The sequence below is a fragment of the Schistocerca serialis genome, chromosome 9 (assembly GCF_023864345.2).
Source record: "Schistocerca serialis cubense isolate TAMUIC-IGC-003099 chromosome 9, iqSchSeri2.2, whole genome shotgun sequence".
Classification (NCBI taxonomy): Eukaryota; Metazoa; Arthropoda; class Insecta; order Orthoptera; family Acrididae; genus Schistocerca; species Schistocerca serialis.
Genome location: NC_064646.1, coordinates 350456741 through 350481394, shown reverse-complemented (window position 1 = coordinate 350481394; position 24654 = coordinate 350456741). Strand labels below are relative to the sequence as shown.

General features: G+C 39.3%; 1 protein-coding gene across 1 annotated transcript in view; it reads right to left on the bottom strand.

The window, feature by feature from the left end:
• Positions 1–24654, bottom strand: part of LOC126419037 (DNA repair protein RAD50) — a 263592-nt gene that overhangs the window by 179035 nt on the left and 59903 nt on the right. Inside the window, exons 3-6 of the mRNA XM_050086099.1 lie at positions 20329–20444; positions 20132–20244; positions 19432–19644; positions 11291–11448 (exon numbers count right to left, since the gene is read on the bottom strand). Of these exons, the coding sequence (XP_049942056.1) occupies positions 11291–11448; positions 19432–19644; positions 20132–20244; positions 20329–20444 (600 nt within the window). The remainder of the gene's footprint in view (positions 1–11290; positions 11449–19431; positions 19645–20131; positions 20245–20328; positions 20445–24654) is intronic.

Here is a 24654-nt window from a genome sequence, read left to right as displayed (position 1 = left end):
GCTGTCCATAAATCCGTAAGAGTACGAGGGTGTGGATATCTCTTCTGAACACCAAACTGCAAGGTATTCCAGATATGCTCAATAATGTTCATCCCTGGGGAGTTAGGTGGCCAGCAGAAGTGTTTAAATTCAGAATAGTGTTCCTGAAGCTTCTCTGTAGCAATTTTGAACGTGTGGAGTGTCGCATTGTCCTGCTGGAATTGCCCAATTCTGTCAGAATGCAAAATGGACATGAATGGATGCAGGCGATCAGACAGAATGCAGATGATCAGACAGGTGTCACCTGTCAGAGTCATATCTAGACATATTGGAGGTCCCATATCATTCCAACTGCACATGCCCCACACCATTACAGAGCCTCCACCTCTTTAATAGTCCCCTGCTGACTTGCAGGGTCCATGATTCATTAGGTTGTCTCTATCCCCATACAAGTCTATCCACTCAATACAATTAGAAAAGAGACTCTTCTGACCTGGCAACATGTTTCCAGTTATCAACAGTTCAATGTCTGTGTTGACAGGACCCGGTGAGGCATAAAGCTTTGTGTCATACAGTCATCAAGGGTACACGAGTGTGCCTTCAGCTCCACGAGCCCATATTGATGACGTTTCGTTGAATGGTTTGCATGCCGACACTTCTTGGTGGCCCAGCATTGAAATGTGCAGGGTCTTTCCACATGAATACACGCAATAATTCAAGGATTTGTAACCCTCTATCTCAGAGATTCACAAAACTTTGCACATTTGCTTGTACTTACACCATAGGAACTTCTGCAAAATCTTTTTGGTGTCAGACTACAACTTTATTTTATATCGAATTTTAAATGTAGTGATATTCTGATAACTGGGCTCTGCAAGAATATCAATGCAAAATGGTACGTATCTACATAAATAGCCATAACTCAAGTGTTTATGCGGCTTTTAATCTGGAATTTTTTTTTTTTTTTTTTGTAAGTTAAGAGAAAAACATACTCAACAAATTAATTATTTAAGCAGTTAAGTCACACAGAAATTTTTTTAAAAATATTAATGTATGTCAGTTTCCGAATACAGAAAGATTGTGAGGATGTTGAAAAATGATTGTATCATATTTCTCCAACCTGCAGGGAACCACATTTTGGTCTTAAATAATTCCCTAGATTATAAGTTTTCTAATAAAATAAAAATTTCAGCCCTTAACTCACGAGGTGTGGTCTCTCAGACTGCACAAAAATTTTCGAACTCGCTCTCCAAGGTCAGTTGTGGTGTAATGCTTATATTCCGCCTACCCTCCTTAAACTGCCAAGCCTACGATGTTTTGTTGTCGGTAGCATTATCGCCTTCTGTGTTTATTGTTGACATGTGTTATTGATACATGTTGGAGTCTACTAGACCATGCCTCGTGAACTATGTACCTGTTTTCTTCAGTATGGTACCGTATAGCTCAAAATGTGTTGCCACGAATGTGTCATTTTTAACTTTCTAGAGTTTGATGAAATTGTTGTTTGGTCTACGGAGGTAGGTGGTAGTAATACAGATCAAGAAATAAACGAAAAAGATGACAATTTTATATTAGCCAGTGATCACAGTTCTGCTGTCGATCAAGAATATCATTCAGAGGAAAAAACGTCAGGTAAGTTGTTATGGGGATCTGTCTGTTTCTTCAATGAAATACTTAAAGTGTCTGTTAAAATCAAATGTGTTCTGAGTGATAAGAGAACTGTAGTTCCCAGCAATGAATGTCAATTTGTCAGACTTTCTTTTTGTACCTATCAGGTGGAATTTTTATGCAAAAATTTAAACCATGGAATTTAGTTTTATTTGGAAATTTATTTGCTACAGAGATTATATAATTTTCAGAATGTAAAATTCAGTACTTTACCAGTCAATTTATGTGTACTGTTTAAATAAACCACACAAAATTATGTGCTTTTGTGTGATAAAAATGCTACAGGCTTTGTTTAGTGCAATAAAGTAAACTAGAAGTATTTAAATAATACTTAAATGATTGTAAAAATAAATTGTATATAGGATAAATTAAAAATTTCAAATGATTTTAGCCTTGAATCTCGGTTTAAACATAGGGGTCCTGGAGATCCCCACCTTGTGGTATACTTCACAGAAAAAGTCAGGGGTCAACAGGTCTTCTGCTAACTGACGCACACATCTGAAATCAAAATACTTTTTGCTGTGATGGAAAAGTAAGTTTATCCACTCATTGTCTCACATGAAAGGGTATCAAATTAGCATATTTAAGTATAACTCATTCTAGGCAGGCATGTTAACATTAATTGTGAAAATTTATTTCGTTTCATTTGACTAATTCAGCAATTTTTAAAGACTATAATATATATGATTCGTATGTTCAACCAATCACCTGCTCACAGTGATAAAAATATGTTCTTAGACAGCAGTAGCTTGTTTGAAATCTTTATAGGCATGAAAACAATGCAACAATTGCTGAAATTCATTGTTGAGAATAACTGGTATGCAACAACTAGTCTATTTGGCCTCTGTTGCTCTTTATCTTTCTGTGAGACAGGTCACATCTGTATGTGGAGTGGCCCCATCATTCCACTTGTATAAAGTATGTTGTAAGTGATATATAATTAGAAGAGCTGAATGAAGACCAATGAGATGTGATATTGCTGTGATCCAATATAAACTTTCCACAAGATCAAGAAAATGCTACTATATGTGGACATCACAGATACAATTACTTAAAAGTTTTTGAAAGTCATCAAAGAACTTCATGTGATCCTTTCAAAAACACAAACAAACAGTTAAAAAATCTTTGGGGTCAGTTTGCTTGTCTTTGTCTAAAACATTAAGTGCTAAAAGTATCTATGTAAAACCAGGCCAAAAGCTGTGCACAACATGTCGTAAGATTTGTGGACGGAAAACTGACATAGTGATAGAAATGAAAGTGATGCAGATGACGCGGAGGTGACATTTCAAGAATCTGTACTAAAAAGTCGAAGTATTGAGGATGCAAATAAAACTTTACATGATTTGGGGTGCTCTCCCTTATATCTTCACTCCATTCCAAATCACAGCAAGGCTTCACATGACAAAAAGAAACTAGAAAAAGTGAAGCATATTTTGGAAAGAAAAGTGTGCTGGGCATTAGATTGCAGTAAGAAGAAAAGTTTGATGACGAAATTGTTAAGAAAGCCAAAGATTTTGATGCCATGATATTGTTAATGAAAGAAAAAGTGGCTAGTCTAAGAGTACTTGAAAAAATTAAAATTTTAACTTCAGCTCCACCCTCTTGGTCAAAAGAAAAGATAATGTCAGAATTCAATGTTAGTGAGTATGTGGTTCGACAAGCAAGGAAACTGAAAACAGAAATGGGTATTTTAGCAATTCCTATATCAAAAAGGGAGAAAGCTATTGCTGATGAAGTGGTAAAGATTTTAACTGATTTCTACCAAAATCATGAATATACATACTCAAATCGTAACAGGAGCAAAAGACAAAGTTAGCATTCAGAAGAATGTGTACGAGCAAAAAGACTCATCATTTGCAACTTAAGAGAACTGTACTCTTGTTTTAAATGTGAGAATCCAAAAATTAAAATTGGTCTTTCTAAATTTTGTTCGCTGGTGCTGCTGACACTCATTCTGTGTGTGTGTGTGTGTGTGTGTGTGTGTGTGTGTGTGTGGTATCCACCAAAATGTAAAACTGCTTTTGGATGCGAAACACACTGAAGAAACATACAAAGAACTTATAAAATTTCTTGTATGTGACTCGGAAAACTACACCTGCACACTTTATCACTGTCATAATTGTCTCAGTGATGACAAACTGGCAGAGTCATTAAAACAGAAATTAGTGTTCAAAGATGCTGATGATGAAACTGAGCTCGGTCAGTGGATAAACACAGATCATCGGACAGAATTGGTAAAGCAGTCTGCAACTGTTGGTGAATACATAGACTCGTCAGTAAAAAATTACAGGCACTTAAACCACACTCAATTATATCAAAGTGTCAGTCAAAAATCCTTGAAAAAACTGAAAGAAAATCTAACCCCAGAAAAAAACAATTCTGTTAATGGACTTTGATGAAAACTGTAGTTTTGTAATACAGAATGAAATTCAGAATTACCGCTAGACAAGAAGCAGTTGTACAATCCACCCATGTGTATTTATGTGGTAAATGAAGAAACTAAATTGGTAACAGTAAACTACTGCTTTGTAAGTCATGATATGGAACTTGATGTAGTATTTGTAACTGCTTCCCAGAAAGAAATGGTTAAGTAGCTGGCAGAGCATTACCCAGAAGTGAAGACAATGCATTATTTCACTGATGGATGTGCTGCTCAATATAAGAATAAAAAGAGCTTGAAATACTTGTGTGAGCACAAAAACGATTTTGCTACTGAAGCTGGACATTCCTTTTTTTGCTACTAGCCACGGTAAATCTGTGTGCAATGATTTGGATATTGAGAAGAGCTAGTCTTCAACAAGCGGATGATGCACAAATAACAATTGCATCTGGTGTTTACGATTTCTGCGAAGTTAATATAGACAATTTTTTTTTAACTTCTTAGAGAAAGTCAATGTAGATTTCCTATGCAATAAACTTGTAAAGAGATTTCCAACTACTCACATAATACCTGGTACCAGCAATTTTCACCATTACAAACCACTTTCTCTCAATTCTTTAAAGATTAGAAGAGCAACTTCTTCTGATAAGCCTTCCTTGATTTTTCATTCAATGAAAATGCCCCACAATGGACATGTACTGGCCTCAACAAAATTCTTTTGTAGCAGGTGTATGTCATGACATGTAATACTTTGCCTTCATCTGAAATGTCTGTGGTGAAGAAGAAAACGTTGAAGTACTTTTTCTCCACCCACCTGGACAAGCAATGTCATTCTTTTGGCCTGGGAGGGAAGACTCTTGTTTGTGCCCTTGGAAACATTTTATGTGCTGTTAGTTTACCTACATCAACATCATTAGGCAGAATGTATTACTTTGATGAAAAAGGTATGAAGTCAACAGAATGTAATTTGTCACAGTGGATTAAAAACAAAGATGCTCTAAGAAGTTTCATTATTAAGTTCAGGGATCATCACTGCTAAAGGTGTACATTTTAAATTAACATTAGTGTGGCTAGAATAATTGTATAAAGATGCTAATTTGACACCCTAAGTAAAGTAAACCTGTGTAATGAAAAAGTTTGGATTAAACTGATAACTTTTGATTCTGTACTTTCATGAGGCAACCTTACTATAGGTTGTCAGTTTACACAATCTGATTTGAATGCTCTTCTGAACAATGATGTAATATATGTTAAATAAACATCCACTATCTATCAAAACTCATGGTGCTGCTTCTTTTTTTTCTTTTTTTAAAATATCAGAGTTTTGAAAAAATAAATCTTGTATCAGCTGTCAGAAAGTGTTTTACATATTTATGTTTGGACCACAACAGCTTAAGTTGATTTTCTATATTCCCATAAGTCAAGAATAATTATTAACTTCTTTTTCAATACAGACACATCCCTTCTGTGACATCTGGGGAAATATGACAGTGATGTGTTGAAAATAAGGTACTTTCTGTTATTATTATTATTATCTGAAGTAATGCAATCCAAATGACAAACTTCAGTTGTGGGACTTACATTTGTAGAAAAGATTCCATTTCTTCCTGTCAAACTACATGAAGTAAGTGAGAAATTCTGCATTGACTATTGCCATGCAGAAGTACAAAAAGTTTTTGTTAAAATCTGCAGCAGTGGGTGTCAGGTATAAATGATCTTACTCAGAATTTTTTATTTTTTATTTACACGTCTAGTCCTGTAGGACTAAATTGAGGAGCACATCTCCAAAGTCATGGAAAGTGTCAGTACATGAAATTAAAACATAAAAGTAATAACAGATAAAATATGATGTTGATGAACCCAAAAAAAGTCAAGCCACGAGTTTAAGTAAATGAAGTCAACAATATATTATTTTTTTCGTCACAACACAAAGTATTGTGATTTCAGATTTATTTGTGTGTCCATTCGTAGGAAACCCTTAATAATTTTATGTTATTACAATGCGTACTGTCTTTGGAATTATTTAAGACCAATTAAAAGTTCCCAACAGACTGGAGAAATGTGATATAAGCTTTTTCAATGTGTGTGTAATTTTTCCAGAAATTGGGAAGTGACGCATATTATTTCTTTTGTACTGTTCTTTCTAACATTACTGCTTAAATAATTACATGTCTGTTAAGTATGTGCTTCTCTTAACTTATGAAAACAATTCTAAATCAAAAGCTTCATCAACACCTGAGTTATGGGCATTTATGTAGGTAAGTACCATTTTGCACTGACAGTCTTGCAAACCCCAGTTATCAGAATATCACTACATTCAAAATTTGATATGAAAAGAAGTTTTAGCCTGAGAGTAAAAAGATTTTGTACTAGTTGTTATGTTATAAGTATAAGCAAATGTGCACAGTTTCATGAAAATCTGAGATGAAGGGTGACATGACCTGCATGATTTGACATGGAATGACCCTGCAGCAATCTGCGGAAGGGTTGCACTTCTGTCACATTGAACAATTCTCTTTAGTTGTTGTTGGTCCTGTTCTTGCAGGGTCTTTTTCTGGGTGCAGTGATGTCACAGATTTGATGTTTTACCAAATTCCTGATATTCATGGTAAACTTGTGAAATGATCATACAGGAAAATCCCCACTTCATTGCTATCTCAGAGATGCTGTGCCCCATCGCTCGTGCACAGACTATAACACTGCATTCAAACCCACATAAATCTTGATAACCTGCCATTGTAGCAGCAGTAACTAATCTAATAGCTGCGCCAGACATTTGTTGTCTCGTATAGATCTTGCTGACTGCAGCACTGTATTCAGCCTGTTTACATATTTCTGTATTTGAATATGCATGCCTATACCAGTTTCCTTGGCACTTTAGTGTAGTTTCGTCATATCAGTGAACAAGCTTCCATTTTCTACACAAACCAGCGACCTGTCCCAGCTTCACACAGTGGTCAGATGACTTGTCTGGCATAGCAGTAATTTTGTTTATGGACCAGTCCATACAGTAATGAAAAAATTTATACAATTATGTTAGATATCTCAATATATATCAATACTTTCATGTAATTTTAATGATTTAAGAAGCACAAGCAAGAAAGTTCTCAGGTGGCGCGAACGTTATTTACACTGCCAGGGGAAAAAAAAAAAAATCAGTACACGTAAAAAGACAATGTCAGTTTTGATCTGGTGACAGCATATGCCACATGGAGGACAGAAGATGTACTGATAATGGTTTCAGCATCGTCTGCCACCAGATAGTAGTGGCATTGCTGCCAGAGCATCTTGTGCATCTACCATTTAATAAAGAATGCTTACAACCAGAAGGCTCAGTGTGGTGCAAATGTGTGAAGCAAGCAAGCAACAGTGCCAAAGAGATGCACTCGTGCTTACTACAGCCAACTGAGCAAGAGTGAAATGGGTCAAATTGTGGTCTTCCGAGTAATAGGATGGTCCTTTGGAGAATTGGATCACAAGTTTTATGTGCTGCGTCAGTTGTGCAACAATGCTGGTATCAGTGGTCATGGGATCATTCTCACACCTGTACACAAGGTTCTGGACATCCAGGCAGCACAGGGACAGATGCCCATCAGCACTGTCCTATTTTAAGGGCAGCAGTGGCAGATTGTACAGCTACCACAGTACAGTTAAGAGGGCTCGTGATACCACATGTGTCAACACGAACTGTTGCGAACCGGTTATTAGCAGTTGGACTATGGGCACGCACATCTCTAACCCGTCTTCCACTTATGCCACAGCATCAATGTGCACGGCTTGAATGGTACTTTCAGAGGATCACTTCAGAGATCAAATGGAATGCCATGCACTTCGGCGATGAAAGCCGATCCTGCTTGCACGTAAGTGATGGTTATTTGTATGCACAACGTTGACCTGGTGAGCACTGTTTTGTACAGTGCATTTGCCCAACACACTGGCCCCACCCCAGGCTTTGCTACAACTCTGGTTTATCCTTGCTACTTCTGGGGAGGACACTAATCAGCGCTCAGTACATGCTGGATGTTGTTAGGCCCATTCTTTTTCTGTTCTTACATCAGGAAGGTGATGTGTTATTCCAACAGGATAATGTAAGCCCACACACTGACCGTGAAACTCGACATGCTCTGCAAGACATGCAGCTACTGCCCTGGGCAGCTCAATCTCCAACTTGTCTCCAATAGAGAATGTGTGGCACGTGATGGCATGTTAAGTGACTTGTATGACTCATCAACCAAAATCTCTTACAGAACTGTGTGAATAGGTTGAGCATGAATGGCATAATGCATCCCAGGACACCATTTGTACAGCAGTCTGGATGACAGAGCTTGTGCACACATTGCTGCATTTGTACACCACATAGTAATATGGGTGTTTCAGCAAGGGTTGACATCTGGTACCTTAGAACTGCTTGATCTGCAAATGTAATCTAAGATGATTATTTTTTCTGTCAGTGTATTATGTATTTAATTGGCATTTGAGTGACATCTCACGGCACTTGGGAAAAGACATCATGATGTAACTATTCTATGCAAATCTTGGTTGAAAGTGTGTGTGTGATTGGATTTGTATTTTAATATGTAGCATATCATGTACTGGTGGATGGCTGAGTGGATCACGTCTCAATGCCAAATGCTATTGAGACTCGGTGCCAAAATTCTTTGTCACAGACCTTTCATGGCAGACTTTGTCACCCTATCATACAAAGAATCGTGTTCGTATATATGTTTAAATTGAGAAAAGCTGAGCCATCTCTATCTGCTGTGCTGCTGAAAATTTTTCTTTATGTAAATTAAGCCAAGTTGCATCCCATGCTGAAATAGTTTTTCAGAAAACATTCTACTTTTTTGATAAAAAGTGAGTACTACAGATTTCGGATTCACATGATTTTTCACTATCCATTTGTTCTGAAACGACTGCAATCAACTGAAGTCACTTAAGTGATTTGCAAGTCCATAACCAGTTATCACCAGGGGAAAGGGGATCTCTACTGTAACATGGGATCCAAACCACACTGCATCCCTGGCGAATCTCCACACCACAGAGGGGTGAATGCAACATAAAAATATAAGTGTGGAATAACAAAATGCTCTGGCCGGGATTCGATTCCACGTACATTATCGCTAGACCGCCAGGCCCAGTATAGTATGTAGTTTCCACTATGTGATCAAAAGTATTCGGACACCCCCAAAAACATGTTTTTCATATTATGTGCATTGCTGTGCCACCTACTGCGAGGTACCCCACCTCAGCGATCTCAGTAGTCATTAGATATCGTCAGAGAGCAGAATGGGGCACTCTGCGGAACTCTCATACCTCGAATGTGGTAAGGTGATTGGTTGTGTCTTATGACTGTACATGCGATTTCCACACTTCTAAACATCCCTGGGTCAACTGTTTCCAATGTGATACTGAAGTGGAAACGTGAAGGGGAACATACAGTACAAAATCGTACAGGCCGACCTTGTCTGTTTACTGACAGAACCGCCGACAGTTGAAGAGGGTCGTAATGTGTTACAGGCAGACATCTATCCCGACCATCACACAGGAATTCCAAACTCCATCAGGATCCACTGCAAGTACGACGACAGTTAGGCGGCAGGTGACAACACTTGGATTTCATGGTTGAGCGGCTGCTCATAAGCCACACATCATGGCGGTAAATGCCAAAGACACCTTGCTTGATGTAAGGAGCATAAACATTGGATGATTAAACAGTGGAAAAATGTTGTGTGGAATGACAAATCACGGTACACAATGTGGCGATCTGGTGGCAGGGTGTGGGTATGGTGAATGCCTGGTGAACGTCATCTGCCAGCACGTGTAGTGCCAACAGTAAAATTCGGAGGTGGTGCTGTTATGGTATGGTCGTGTTTTTCATGGAGGGGACTTCTACCCTTTGTTGTTTTGTGTGGCACTATCACAGCACAGGCCTACATTGATGTGTTAAGCACCTTTTTGCTTCCCACTGTTGAAGAGCAATTCGGGGATGGCGATTGCATCTTTCAACATGATTAAGCACCTGTTCATAATGCACGGCCTGTGGCGGAGTGGTTACACAATAACATCCCTGTAATGGACTGGCCTGCACAGAATCCTGACCTGAATCCATCCTTTGGGATGTTTTGGAATGCCAACTTCGTGCCAGGTGTCACGGACACACATTGATACCCCTCCTCAAAGCAGCACTCTGTGAAGAATGAGCTGCCATTCCCCCAAGAAACCTTCCAGCACCTGACTGAACATATGCCTGCAAGAGTGGAAGCTGAAATCAAAGCTAAGGGTGGGCCAACACCATACTGAATTCCAGCATTACCGATGGAGGGTGCCACGAACTTATAAGTCATTTTCAGGTAGGTGTCTGGATACTTTTGATCACATAGTGTAGCTTTGCTGCTCTCTTCACCTCACTGCCACTCCCGAGAGTTGGGGCAGCTGCAATGATAGGTGGCAACGACATCATTTTCAAAGGGTTGCAGGATTTCAATTCATCACAATTCAGACAATTTCCATCTTTCAAAGCATTGCAGGATTTCAATTCATCACAATTCAGACAATTTCCATCTAATATTTATAAATTATTCACACAGACCTTCCTTGTAAATCAGATAATACCTGATCAAAAACCCAGACATTAGTTCCTGAGATTACACCGAACATACAAACTAAAGTGAGGAGGCAACTTCAATTTATACGTGTAGAAATTACATGTAACTGCCAGAAGATATATCACCAAAATATATTTGAGTTTGTTTCACTCTGCATGTGTTACCTGCTGCTTATGTTAAACGCTTCAAACCGTACAGTCCACAAATGAGAAAATAAATTACTCAACCATTATTTACATATCTGTGTAAGGAGATTAATGACAATGATGTGGACACCATACAGCACTTTGAAGTGCACTATATTACCTAAGAAAAATGATTAACAACACAAAAGAAACTGATGTTTAGTAATGTTCATGACACTGTAATGCTTACCCTATTTGTAGCTCAAGACTAGCTCAGTGCTGACTATCATCATCCTGAAACCACACTGTTGCAGAATAAAACAGCTGATGGGTAAACTAAGAGTAACCATGTCCAATTCTTGCTAATTTGGAGGTGAAATACACTCATAATTTGAGATCAATGGTATAAAATACTATCTCGCAACACAGTAAGAACATATATTCATTAGATTAAAGTTAAAACCTGCCCTTTTTTAATTTAATTTAAAATTTTCAAATACAAACAAAAAGAAACTGTTCCAGTCACAGCTTACAGATTTCAAGTGCTCCTGCCAGTTCCTTGCTTCAGTTTTAAAACTGTTGATTAAATCAGTTATTTCTTCTAAAGTTTTCCACTCAAGCACTTCCTTAATATTCTTCTTTAAATCTGATTGTTGCGATTCTAGTATTTTCATCTTGTCTTCAGCTCTTTCTGGAAAATAAAGAAAAATTAATTACAAGGTTTATGTTTTCTAGCATTTTCTCAAGTTTCTTTTTCACTACATTATAACAAAATTATCTCTCTGTAGACAATTACGTACCATTAAGCACAAGGTACACATTTAAAAATGGTTCTATAACTGCTGAACATGTGACGTCCATAATTAAAGTTCCAGTTTTGGCACACTGTAGAAACGAAACCACTCCTCAGAACGATTTCAAATTTGAACAGCATATTATTAATACAGGGGTAATGTCTTGGAGAAAAAACAATATGACCAACAGATGGTGCCGTACATGTCAGAAAATGCACACCAACAGATGTACGGCACATGGTTGTCTCTCAGTTTGCATCCACGACACCCAACATGAAAGTCTGTATGAACAATTGTGCGCTGCTGGTAGCTGTTTTACAAGAACGGTAACTGTGCCCCAGAAGCTCTGCAGAAGTTCCAGGGACTCAAGGGTATGAAAAAAGGCAATGGTCCAATGTTTGCTAACGGTATGGAAAAGATGATTACAAAATCTGAAAGACAGGTTTTTTTGAAGTGCAATGTGGCAGTGGGACAAAAGCACCTCATTCAATGTTTGTCAAAGATGTGGCCACAGCACTGCAGGAGGAGTTGTGCGGAAGTGAGCAAATTTGCAGTGCACAGGGAATTGCATGAACACAGGACATGACTGCGAGCACAGTGCATAAAATCCAATGTAACATTATACATTGCTATCCATACAAAACTACCTGTTTGTTTTGTTTTGTTTCAGGGTGCAAAAGCAACTGACGTCACAAGCGCCCATGTCATAACTCTAGAACACCAATAAGCAAAAGTAGTTAAAAGCAACTATACATTAAGCCCAATCAATGGAAGGAAAGAGAGCTAAAAACAAGGACTTCCCCTTGGAGAAAAGCCCACAGAATACGCCATAGAGACAGCGGAGATCCCTAACCAAAGATTAAATGTCCTTCCCCCATATTGCTAAGATGCACAAAAAGTAAAATGTGGTCAATAGCACGCTCGGCATTCGCTAAAATGACCAATGACTAAGATGTGAAACATACACTGGAAAGTATGCATTAGAAAAAGGGCATTGAATCAGGAAAAGGCAAACCATCAAAGGTTGGTGACAATCAGCATAAAGTGGTGCAGGATCTCCATTTAGCAAATGGCGAGGGCTAGAAAGATAGTACCCAATAGGCAGCCTAGCTAATATGATCTCCTCACGAGAATAGGGCAGAGAGGTGGTCGGCGAAGCCATTGGGAGAGGTTTAATTCCTTGGAGCTAGTTCCTATGTACAGAGGACCAGTGGTGATGCCAAAGTGACACCATCTGCCAACAGATGGTGACACAGAGATCATGTGAAGAAATGGAAAAACTAGTAGACTGAGGTAGGAGGACTACAGCCTTGGCAGCAGTGCCAACAGCCTCAGTTCCCATCAGACTGATGTGATCAAGAACCCACATGAACATCAGAGTGGCTGCTTTAAAAGTGAGCAAATGGAAGCTTCCTGGGACCCATTGCACTAAGGGATGGACTGTGTACAGCACACAGGGGCTCTGAAGGGCACTGAGAGAATCAGAGCATATAACGCAATTAAAATGCCTGTGTCAGCGGATGTACTGGGTGGCTTGATACAGGGCGAAGAGCTCTGCAGTAAAAATTGAGTAGTGTTCCAGAAGCTGGTATCGAAAAGGGTCAGTGCCTTTGGGGAAGGCACACCCGACATCATGGTTGGTCTTGGAGACATCAGTGTACAGAAGGTGGTATTGCTAAGTTGTGTGTGAAGGTCAAGAAACTTACAACAATAGATTGAATCTGGACTAGTGTCCTTGGGAAGCAAATGAAGTCCTACATGAAAATAGGCGGCTGCACGAAGCCAGGGCTGCGAAGAGTTCCATTGAGAACATGTCGGGTAGCGTAAGTTAAGCTGCCGTAGCAATAGCTGAAAGTGAATTCCGTGAGGTAACGGAGAAGAAAGATGCACCCCATTCTGGTGGTTAAGGCAGTCATTGAAATAGGGGGCATAGAATGGGTGGCTGTGCAAAACAGACAAACAGCATGCATATCTGCTGAGGAGGATATCATGACAGTATGACAGTGGCAGTATGGTAGCTACTGCATAGAGACTCTCAACAGAGCTAGTGTAAAAGGTGCCAGTGGCAAAATGTATTGCACAATGATGGATTGTGTTAAGATGGAGTAGAATGGATGGACAAGCAAAAAAATAAAAAAAAATAAAAAACACCCATAATTTAGTTTTAAATGGACAAAGGATTGGTGTAAGCAGAGGAGGTTGGTCCGATCCACACCTCAGGAAGTACTGCTTAGGACACATAGGACACAGGGGGACCGGGTACAGCGGGTGGCCAGGTAACACTTGTGGAGCGACCAGCAGGCCAAAGATGTAAAAAAGGTGGAATAAACCCATCGCGCCACCAGAAATTCATAGAAATGGTTTTGTCAGTGGAAAACAGAAAGCCATCGTCAATGCTCCACGAGTAAAGACGATTGAGATATCACTGAAGAAGTCACTCAAGAAGATAAGTCCATGGAGAACAGCAACAGATCGCAAAGTTGTCAACAAAAAGGGAGCCGGAGATACATGGTGGAAGGCAGTCCATGACAGGGGTTATGGCTATAGCAAAGAGGATGATGCTCAGGACAAAGCTTTGCGAAAACTCAGTTTCTAAAAGTTACTGAAGGAAGTGGGACAGGCAGATTTGGAAGCAATCGTCTAGCAGGTGTCATAGCCTTTCTCCAAATCAAAAAGAACAGTCATAGTCTGGTATCTCTGCAGAAAACCAATCATGATATGAGTTGACATCATGACTTGATAGTCAACTGTAGAATGGCACACATGAAATACGCATTGTGCAGCAGTTAGCATATTGTGAGATTCATGCCACTATACCAGCCAGCCATGAATCTTATGTTCCATCACCTAGCAAAAACAACTGTTTATAACAAATGCAGTTCACCATTGGAGGATGACAGTTAAAAATGTGCAGAGTATGTCTCGGCATGTGAATCGAGTCATGGCACACCTCAGTCCACCAGTAGACTGGAACACGGCAAAGGAAAGAAGAAATGTGAGTATCAGAACATGCTGCAGCACTAAGGATAACTTTTGTAAGGTGCTCTACTTGGTCATCACAATTGGAGAAATGTTGTTCACCGAAGGTCACCAGGGAGGAGTAAAGCCTCCAGCTGGCCTTCGAAAGCTGCCAATTGGGTTTACACACTGGTGGGTTAGAAGTCAGAAAACGGATAACGTGCGAAAAGTGGTCGCTCGAGTATGTGTCAGAGAGGACAGGCCACTCAAGACAACAGGCAAGCTGAGCAGTGCAGAACAAGAGGTCCAAATGGGAATAGGTGTGTGTAGCATCTGACAGGAACATGAGTACTCCAGTTTTAAGACAGATAAGATTGAGCTGACTGAGAATGTCAGTCACAAGGGAACCTCTCAGGCAGGTTCTCGAAGGGCCACAAAGGGGATTGTGGGCGTTCAAGTCACCGAGCAGCAAAGAGAAGTGAGGGAGCTGACCAATAAGCTAGAGCAAGTCTTTCCTGGTGACAGCGAATGACGAAGGGATGTAGACATTACAAAGAGAAAAAGTGAAACGAGGAAAGAAAATGCAGACTGCAACAGCTTGCAGCCAGATGTTCAGTGAGATAGTTTAGCTATGGACGTCATCCCAACTGAGCAGCACAGTTCCTATTTTTGTTTCCTGGACATGGAAAACAACCGTACACTATAAGTCCAAGAACAGTCATAATTCCTCCTTGTTGGATCTGATGCCACCAATGTTGTATTGGAGAAGAGTTATAATGGGGAATGGGGAGGGGCAAACAAATCCTCCACGACTGTCAGCGTCTCTGATGGCGTGCTCCTTCCATTTGAGGCCACACTCAGAGGGGAACACCCACCTTAGGTGATTGTTCACACCTCAAGTCACAACCCCCAAACTCCAAACAGAAGGACCAATTGCCAACTGAAAAGGTAACAGCTCAGGCACTCACCTCTTCCTGGGCCTGGCCTGTACCAAGGGTATGTGCAAACTCTACCTGTAAAACTGGAGCTGGGAGTTAAGCATTAACCAGTCACCTGTTACGAGCCAAACACATGGGCCAGCCTTCGGGAGTGTACAGGAAGGATGAAGAAACAAAGAGAGATCTCAAGCACCAAAGTAGAGGAAGGAAGGGGATAGAGAATGAAGATAGAGGGGAAAAAGCAGACTAGGGACTGTTCTACTGCCTATCTACCAAATCTTCAGAATGCATTTCCGAAAATATCTAAGACGCATGCCCCAAGTGAAGGGAACAAGAATAGCAGGAGGACAGAGTGCAGTAGGGGAAGGGAAGAGATGCTGTAAAGGCTCTGGGCGTTTGATAGCCAAGCACAAATTCATTAAAGAGTGGCTAAAGAGCCCCCCGAAAAGGAAATCACCTGAGTTGTCCTCCTGCTGACCTGCCGGCACGACAAACATTTTCTCTGGAATTTCTTGCTTGCATGGAAGTGGGCAATTCTCCGAATGGTAGAATATGGATAACGGAATATCTGCATGTGCATCAACCTGTACCACTTCATTCTGCAAAGGTGACTGTGCAGTGTGGGTTAATAGCATTGTTTATCATAGGTTTGTATTTTTCTGAGGAGGTAAGTCCTGCGAGTCCTGTTACCTGGCATCACTGATAAAACAGATATTGAGAATCTTTTGCACACAAACATCATTCCAACCCTTCAACAGTATGGATGTGTGGTTAGGATCATACTTATGCACGATGGCACTCATCTGCACATTGCACAGCGAGTGAAGTCACTTCTGCAGAGGCATTTCTGAAATGCTAGAATTATCAGCTGTCATTTCCCTACAGCCTGGCCATCCAAATCACCTGATCTTAATCCATCTGACTTCTGGCTGTAGGGTTATCTGAAAGACGTTGCATTCAATGCTCCAATTATGAATGTAGCTGAATTGAAGGCACGCATTGCGCAATGCGTTATGAACATCACCCCCGAGACACACTGATATGTTGTGGAACATGCTGTTTCCTGATTTCAGTTTGCAGAAAACAGTGGATAGCAGCATACCGAACAAATCTTGTGCCTGTCTCACGACAGTTAGAAACCAATATCATTCTGCTTTTTATGCGGGGTTTGGCCACAGGACAATTAAAAAATGATGTCATTTTCCTTTTGATGGAGTTTTTAGCTTCATGACAATAAAAAACTGATTTTTTCCTATTCAATGTGGTATGACCTAGCTGTGATAGACAGGCTTACCTAACTAACAGTGCCACAACTGGTCACTGCTGAACTTGTGCAGTCGTGCACATTGAACAGTAAAGATGGTGTAATGTGCAGCTCACACAAATAGCCATCATACTGTGATTTGCCCGTAATTTGTAGCTGACCTGATTTGCATTAAGACACTTACAGCGCCATCTATTGGTTAAAAATACTTTTTAAATTTCTTTTTGTTCCATGATGTTTCCCCATGCTCTTCAAATCTGATGCCATTCTGAGCAGTGGTTCTCTTTCAAGATCGTTTTGAAAATTGAACTTTAGTTAGAGACACCTTGTACATCACATTGGCTCCCCCCCTCCTCCCCCGCCCCCTCTCTCTCTCTGTCTTCAAGAAAAAATTTTATTGCTGTAGAATTTTGAGTGCTATGGATCCCACTGTTCAGCCAGCCTCAATATATGTATGAACATAACAATAATCTACAGGTGCATAGCAGAACATCCTAAATATTTCTCTCTTAATCTCTTCGCTGTCTTGAATGACATGCGCACAGACAGGATGTTAACATATCTTTCTTTCTTCATCCTTCCTTCTTCTCTCTTCAGATGTTAACAAATAATCTTTATTCATAAAAACACTCGACTAATGTGACCCTGATTCTGTGTTGTTATATGGTGCTAGAAGTCATGTCCACAATGGGCTTATCCCATTTGTTGACACAACAATCCCCTAATTCTGAAACATATTTTGGCTAGTAAAAATCAAATTAACTGGAAAACCTCCAGATTTATTTACTGATCAGAAGATGTGAGAAAGAAAAGCTGTGAAAGATGGAACAAGGGAAAGCATTCTGAATTCTAAGTACACCAGTTTGAAAAATTGTGGATACTAATAGTTGAGAGGAAAATCCTAAGCAAATAACTACATATTGGTCATGAGAAGTCAACTGACAATTCTGTGAACTAATGGGTGGTAAAGATATGACGACAGAGCAAAAGAGAAACAGAAAGTAAGCTATAATAATAATAATAATAATAATAATAACAGGATAGGAGGAAGCACAGAAGGAGAATCAGAAGAAATACATCGAAAAGAGTGGAAACAGATAATAGATGACAGATGGGCAACCGGCAGCCTGCAGGAAGAAATTAGTGGGCGTGAACATGTGGATGTATTAGAAAATTGCAGCTGTTGCAACTGAATGTAATTCATAATGAATTAGTTTCAACCAGTTGGTTTTATAGGCATTTATTTTTGCATAATTACGCTTCAAGGTGCCTGGCATCACATCTTCAGATGTTTACATTTATTTACATGTCATGAACAGTGTTCCTTCACTAATATCACAGCAGAAGTTTACAACAAAAGTTTTTAAGACAGATATTGTAATATGTCATAAGAAAAGAAACAGTGTTCATGACATAAAAATTAATGTAAACTTCTGAGTACATGGCGAACATAAAATGAATGTATTCTCAAAAACACAAATTTTGAGGGATAATTTGCTGGTGTGGTGTGTCGTAAAATGCGTGCGGTTCGTACTGGTGTGTTACCACAAAACATCAACGTTAAAAACTCTATAGTTTTGAATTTATGTGCTAGAAGCACTGCTGTCGTGTATGTAATGAGGCAGCATGTGAGCTTCATTAAATATGCGAATCAGGCCCATGGGTCACCAAAGGTTGCCCATGCCTGTAATAGACAGGAACAAGAGAGAATAAGATAACAGAAGACTGTACAGGGTTTGGTATGGACATTGTCACTCATGTCACAAATGACACCCATATCGACAGGATGTCAGCCTGAAACCTTCCTTCCTTCCTAATATCTCTTCAGGTGTTGATCAATAATAGTTGTTCATAAAAACAATGACCTACAATTACCCTTGTTCTATCCTATTACACACAGCTAGAATCATGATTACAATGAGCTTAACCCAAGTCCTTGCACAACAATTTTGGAATCCTCCATTTCTCACATTCAAAACTGTTATTGTGGCTATTTTCACAGAAATACATAACTGGTTTTCACAGCATTCCCTGCCTTAACTTCTGTATACAGGAACAAACTGATTTGGCCTTATGTATTTTGTTGTAAACTTCTGTATACAGGAACAAACTGATTTGGCCTTATGTATTTTGTTGTCTTTCCTAATGCTACTGACTTTTTCCAGTTGGCTTTCCACACTCGCAATTCATCATTACCACCCCACCCCCAAATTCTATGCCCACCTACCATATTTTGGCCTTACAGTCAACTCTCAGGCTTGTCAACAGCCTAATTTCCAGAAATGGTTTATCAGACACTTAGAACATGTGTTACCGACACATCTTCCACATAACACACCTCTCACACATGCCTATGTGACAAGCAGTATTTCCTTTTTTGACACTTTTCTCTTTATCCACATAAAGTATCAAGGCTTGATTTGGGATACTTACATTAATCTTTCTACAGTTCACAAGATGTACTTCCTCAAAAAGTTTAAAATCCTGGCTACACATATACACAAGCCATAACATAATGGATTTACATTCACTCTAAAAGTAATGTTCTATTAAATACAGTAAGCTGCTTTATTTTGAATGAGTTTTTATAGACGTGGGGGTTAGAAACCAGTTTCTGATTCAAAACATTAGCCACAAGTTCATGCCTCACAGAATTAAGTTGCTCATACAGAAGAATCATCACACTCTAATGATGAAATATCACAGTAAGTGCAATTTACCTTTCTCCCTGGTGAGCTGAAGGAAATCCTTTTCCACATCACAAATTTCATCTAGTTTTTCTAGCAAAGGTGATAGTTTATCGCTCAAGTTATCTATTTTGTCCTGAGTTACTGCCAGACGACTCTCTGCCTCTTGTAAATCCTTCTTTTTTGAAACAGTCTCATCTTTTATCTCTTGTTGTGATTTCAGAAGTTTCTCATCAGTGCTGATTTCTGCTTGTGATTCACAGTTCAAAAAAAAAAAAAAAAAAAAAGAAAGAAAGAAAGAAAGATCAATACATAATAAATAAATTTGATTTTCACAGAGCAAATTGCTTACAAATTAGTTGAATTTCAGCTTCACAATCCCTACAAAACCACATGAATGGAACTAAAGAATATTTCTACAGTCAACTGTGACAAAATAACTGTTTGAATTTATCATGAATGTTTTCATCAGATGGTACTGATGTCTGACGCATAGGCGCACTTCACATCAAAGAGACTTTATTGTTCAAGCACTGCTCTCTTTTTAGTTTGTGTACACCCTGTCAGACAAACAATCAAACATGTGCCCAAACACATCCATCCGAGGTACCCATGGGTTGGCGTGTTAGAGCACGTGCGTGGTTGTGTGTGAGAGAGTAACAGAAACCCTGAAGAATTTTAGCTACATATATTAATTTGACAGAATACTTAGCTCAGATGACAACTGACTGACCTGTATTTACTGCTTTCCTAAGATCTCTGATGTGTTCCAAACATTTATTAAGTTTTGTTGCATCGAATATGGAATCAAACTTCTCCTTGAGTTTCTTTCCCTCATCCATTGGCCTACAAAGACAAAAAAAATTTTTTTAAACTTTCCTCATAATGCAGTACCTCAGAGATGTATCAACAGTCTAGATATATACTGACCAGTTAGAATCTTCTTGATGGCAAAATATAACATTGCTCAGAACAGCTTTTGATACACCGAAAACATGAGACATTTCTAAATTTACATCAATGCACCGTCCACCAACCTGTACAACCTGTGAAGAAAAGCATATGGTTGACACGAAATATGATAAAGTAAGAAGAGTCTCAGTAATGTTGAAAATATAAACAGTGCATCAAGCAGAGTGAAAAGAACACATACTTCTCTCTTTTTCTTACCTGAGACTATACTTGCAGAGACATTAAATGGAAAGTTTCAAAATGTCAACATCTGGCACTTCAGATTCCCATGAAAAGTACATTTATGACAGACAGCCAGGACTACAAAAACACAGATTGTTGCATTTTTTTGGTATTCATTGAGAGTAAGGCAAATTGTCCTGTGCTTGCAACACAGATAGCACTGGCATCAATGAAATATTTTTTTTGTTACGCTGTTACAGTCTCACAATCAATTATCATCTGAACTGTAGAGTAATTTTTTGAAAAAGTTGTTTTGCGTGAATTTAATTTGACTGGATACACTGGAATAATATCCCAACGTAAAGTTTTTTTTTTATCACCAATGAAAATTCTTGTAGAGTGGCAAACATTTATTACCAACCTGTTAATCAGTTTTAAACAGTTGAGAACTGGAAGACTGAACTCACATGTAGCTGTACGTAATTTTTAAGATGACCCACATGAAGGATGCTCCATACAATATTGGATGATCTACAATAAAAGGTGTATGAACTAGTTCTCATATGCATAATGTTGGAAAGAGATTGTACCTGACTGATCAGTCACAACAAAACATTTTCCATGACAAAATCACGTTTTTTTAAAAACGAAGGGACGTGTTAACTCTCTGATGAAATTCACATTTTCATCATCTGGTTTGCAGATGACTAAAGCTGTTAATGCAGCACACCATACAGATTGTATTGCAAAACCATATAATGTATAATCATGGCAAGAAGCGAAACGAACAAAAACTTTCTTTAGGCTTCACTTTGTTAGATCAGTTACAACCTTTTATATGTACACTTTTTACAGTATTCAATAAACACGACCTACTGAAGATGATACAGAGGTGCCGAAACATTTTGATAAAAAGATAAAACAGTGTTTTTGTGTAAAAGCAGAACCTACAACTTACCTGTAAGATTTACTCTCTTAATTAGTTAGATTTTTGCTTGACAACTTACAGTAAAACAGGGAACTGTCAGAAACTAGAACTAAGAGGAAATACAAAGCAAATGTGGCTGGGTGGTCAAAGAATAATACATATGTTCTCAAACACTGCCAGAATTATGCGCGTCATACACAGCCCCCCCCCCCCCCGCCACACTAGAGTGGAGCTCCAGGGATGTGCGGCTATTTGCGTCGTACCTGTTGACTTGCCCTCATGTAAGTTACTGGCTTCTTCAGCACTTCCTGTGGGCTTGTTCGCTGAGCTAAGTCAAGGGTGACATACCTGTGGGCAGACCAGTAGCATTATCCGGTTGGCTCAAGGTCGCTGAGGTAGTACCCAAGGTATCTTGTGTCGGTATGTCTGGAGTTAGCAAATATGCAGGTTTCATCCATTCTCATGACATCATCAATGGCTTGTTGTTATACATTATCTGCACCATATGTTAGTCATGCTTTAGCACCTGGAAAGGTACAAAGTACAGTGGTTGCAACAGCAAGCATACTGCATCTGTTTGCAACACCACATGTGAGCATGTTTTAAGGTCTTTATGGACGAACTCTCTCCAATTTTCATGACAGGACACAGCTTAGCTACTTCGAGCTTGACTTGTTGCAGCATGTATGGTAGCTCTGTATCCATTTGTGTGGGTGCTGCTAAAAAAAAAATTCCAAAGGCAGGCACATTCCATAAACCATCTCTGCAGAAGATGCCCCAATGTCCAGCTTAAAGGCTGTGCAAAGTCCCAGCAACACTAGTGGTAGTACAGCTGTTGAGCTGTTCTTGAGGCACTTAAGTGCAGCTTTCAACGTTCTATGCCAATGCTCTACTATCTCGTTGCTTGCAGGATGGTAGCTGGTTGTATAGTGATGCTGGAACCCACTCAATCTAGATAGTTCCAGGAGCGTATCAATTCAAATTGTCAGCCAGTGTTCACAACCTCAGCCATTCTACTGCAAATGCCACCATTAAACTGATGACTGAGAAATAGGTATGGCCTTGTATTAAGAGTATGTACAGCGTGTCTGTCTACAGTGAAAAGTTTGCAGACATTATTCAAGTTCATGGGAGAATTTCCTGCATCAACAAGTTCTTTCTCTCACATTCACATAGACCTCATGGGCCTGCTTTCACCATCAGAGGGATATCTTTATATGTTTACAGCCACAGATAGATATAAATGCATGATGGAGGCAATACCAATCTGTGATGTACAAGTGAAAGTGACATCAAAGGCCTTCCTAAAAACACTGTCAAAAACGTTCTTTGTAGCATTCCAGGAACAAATGGTCTAGGTGAGGGTCTAGCCATGTCACACCAAACAACATCCTTTGTGCCAAGTAACTGCGCTTGTTTGAGCTCAAGAGTTGTCGAATCATTGTGCACAAACTGTTGTAGCTGCTCATCTGTAACTTGTGCTGCCATTAAGTTGGTCATAATTTACTGTGAATGAGATTGTGCTGATTCTAGGGAAAAATCTACCACTATATATTCCTCCTCCTAATGTATCTTACATCTGTAGTGAACTGCCCAATAAATTCTAGCTGGCAGAATGCCCAGGGCGAACAATTTTATTTGAATTGCTAAAAGCGAAAGTGATGGCTTATGGTCTGTGTAGATTGTAAATGGTTTAGCCCCAATACAAGGGCAGAAGTGTTATATAGCTTCATTAACAGCCATGGGTGACGAATTCGGTAGTAGGAAAAGGGAGAGAAGGAAACGTAGTAGGTGAATATGGATGGGGGGAAGAAATGAAAGAGGACACCGCCAGTTTTGCACAGAGCACAACTTAATCATAGTTAACACTTGGTTCAAGAATCATAAAAGAAGGTTGTATACATGGAAGAAACCTGGAGATAACTGACAGGTTTCAGATAGATTATATAGTGGTAAGACAGAGATTTAGGAACCAGGTTTTAAATTTTAAGACATTTACAGGGGCAGATGTGGACTCTGACCACAATCTATTGCTAATGAACTGTAGATTAAAACTGAAGAAACTGAAAGAAGGTGGGAATTTAAGGAGATGGGACCTGGATAAACTGACTAAACCAGAAGTTGTACAGAGTTTCAGGGAGAGCATGAGGCAACAACCGACACAAATGGGGGAAAGAAATACAATAGAAGAAGAATGGGTAGCTTTGAGGAATGGAATAGTGAAGGCAGCAGAGGATAAAATACGTAAAAAGACGAGGGCTACTAGAAATCCTTGGATAACAGAAGAAATACTGAACTTAATTGATGAAAGGAGAAAATATAAAAATGCAGTAAATGAAGCAGGCAAAAAGGAATACAAACGTCTCAAAAATGAGAGCGACAGGAAGTGCAAAATGGCTAAGCAGGGATGGCTAGAGGACAAATGTAATGATGTAGAGGCTTATCTCACCAGGGGTAAGATAGATACTGCCTACAGGAAAATTAAAGAGACCTTTGGAGAAAAGAGAACCACTTGTATGAATATCAAGAGCTCAGATGGAAACCCAGTTCTAAGCAAAGAAAGGAAAGCAGAAAGATGGAAGGAGTATATAGAGGGTCTATACAAGGGCGATATACTTGAGGAGAATATTATGGAAATGGAAGAGGATGTAGATGAAGATGAAAGGGGAGATACGATACTGCGTGAAGAGTTTGACAGAGCACTGAAATACCTGAGTCGAAATAAGGCCCCGGGAGTAGACAACATTCCATTAGAACTACTGACGGCCTTGGGAGAGCCAGTCCTGACAAAACTATACCATCTGGTGAGCAAGATATATGAGACAGGCAAAATACCCTCAGACTTCAAAAAGAATATAATAATTCCAATCCCAAAGAAAGCAGATGTTGACAGATGCGAAAATTACCGAACTATCGGTTTAATAAGTCACGGCTGCAAAATACTAACGCAAATTCTTTACAGACGAATGGAAAAACTGGTAGAAGCCGACCTCGGGAAGACCAGTTTGGATTCCATAGAAATATTGGTACACGTGAGGCAATACTGACCCTTAGAAGAGAGATTAAGGAAAGGCAAAACTACATTTCTAGCATTTGTAGACTTAGAGAAAGCTTTTGAAAATGTGGACTGGAATTCTCTCTTTCAAATTCTGAAGGTGGCAGGGGTAAAATACAGGAAGCGAAAGGTTATTTAC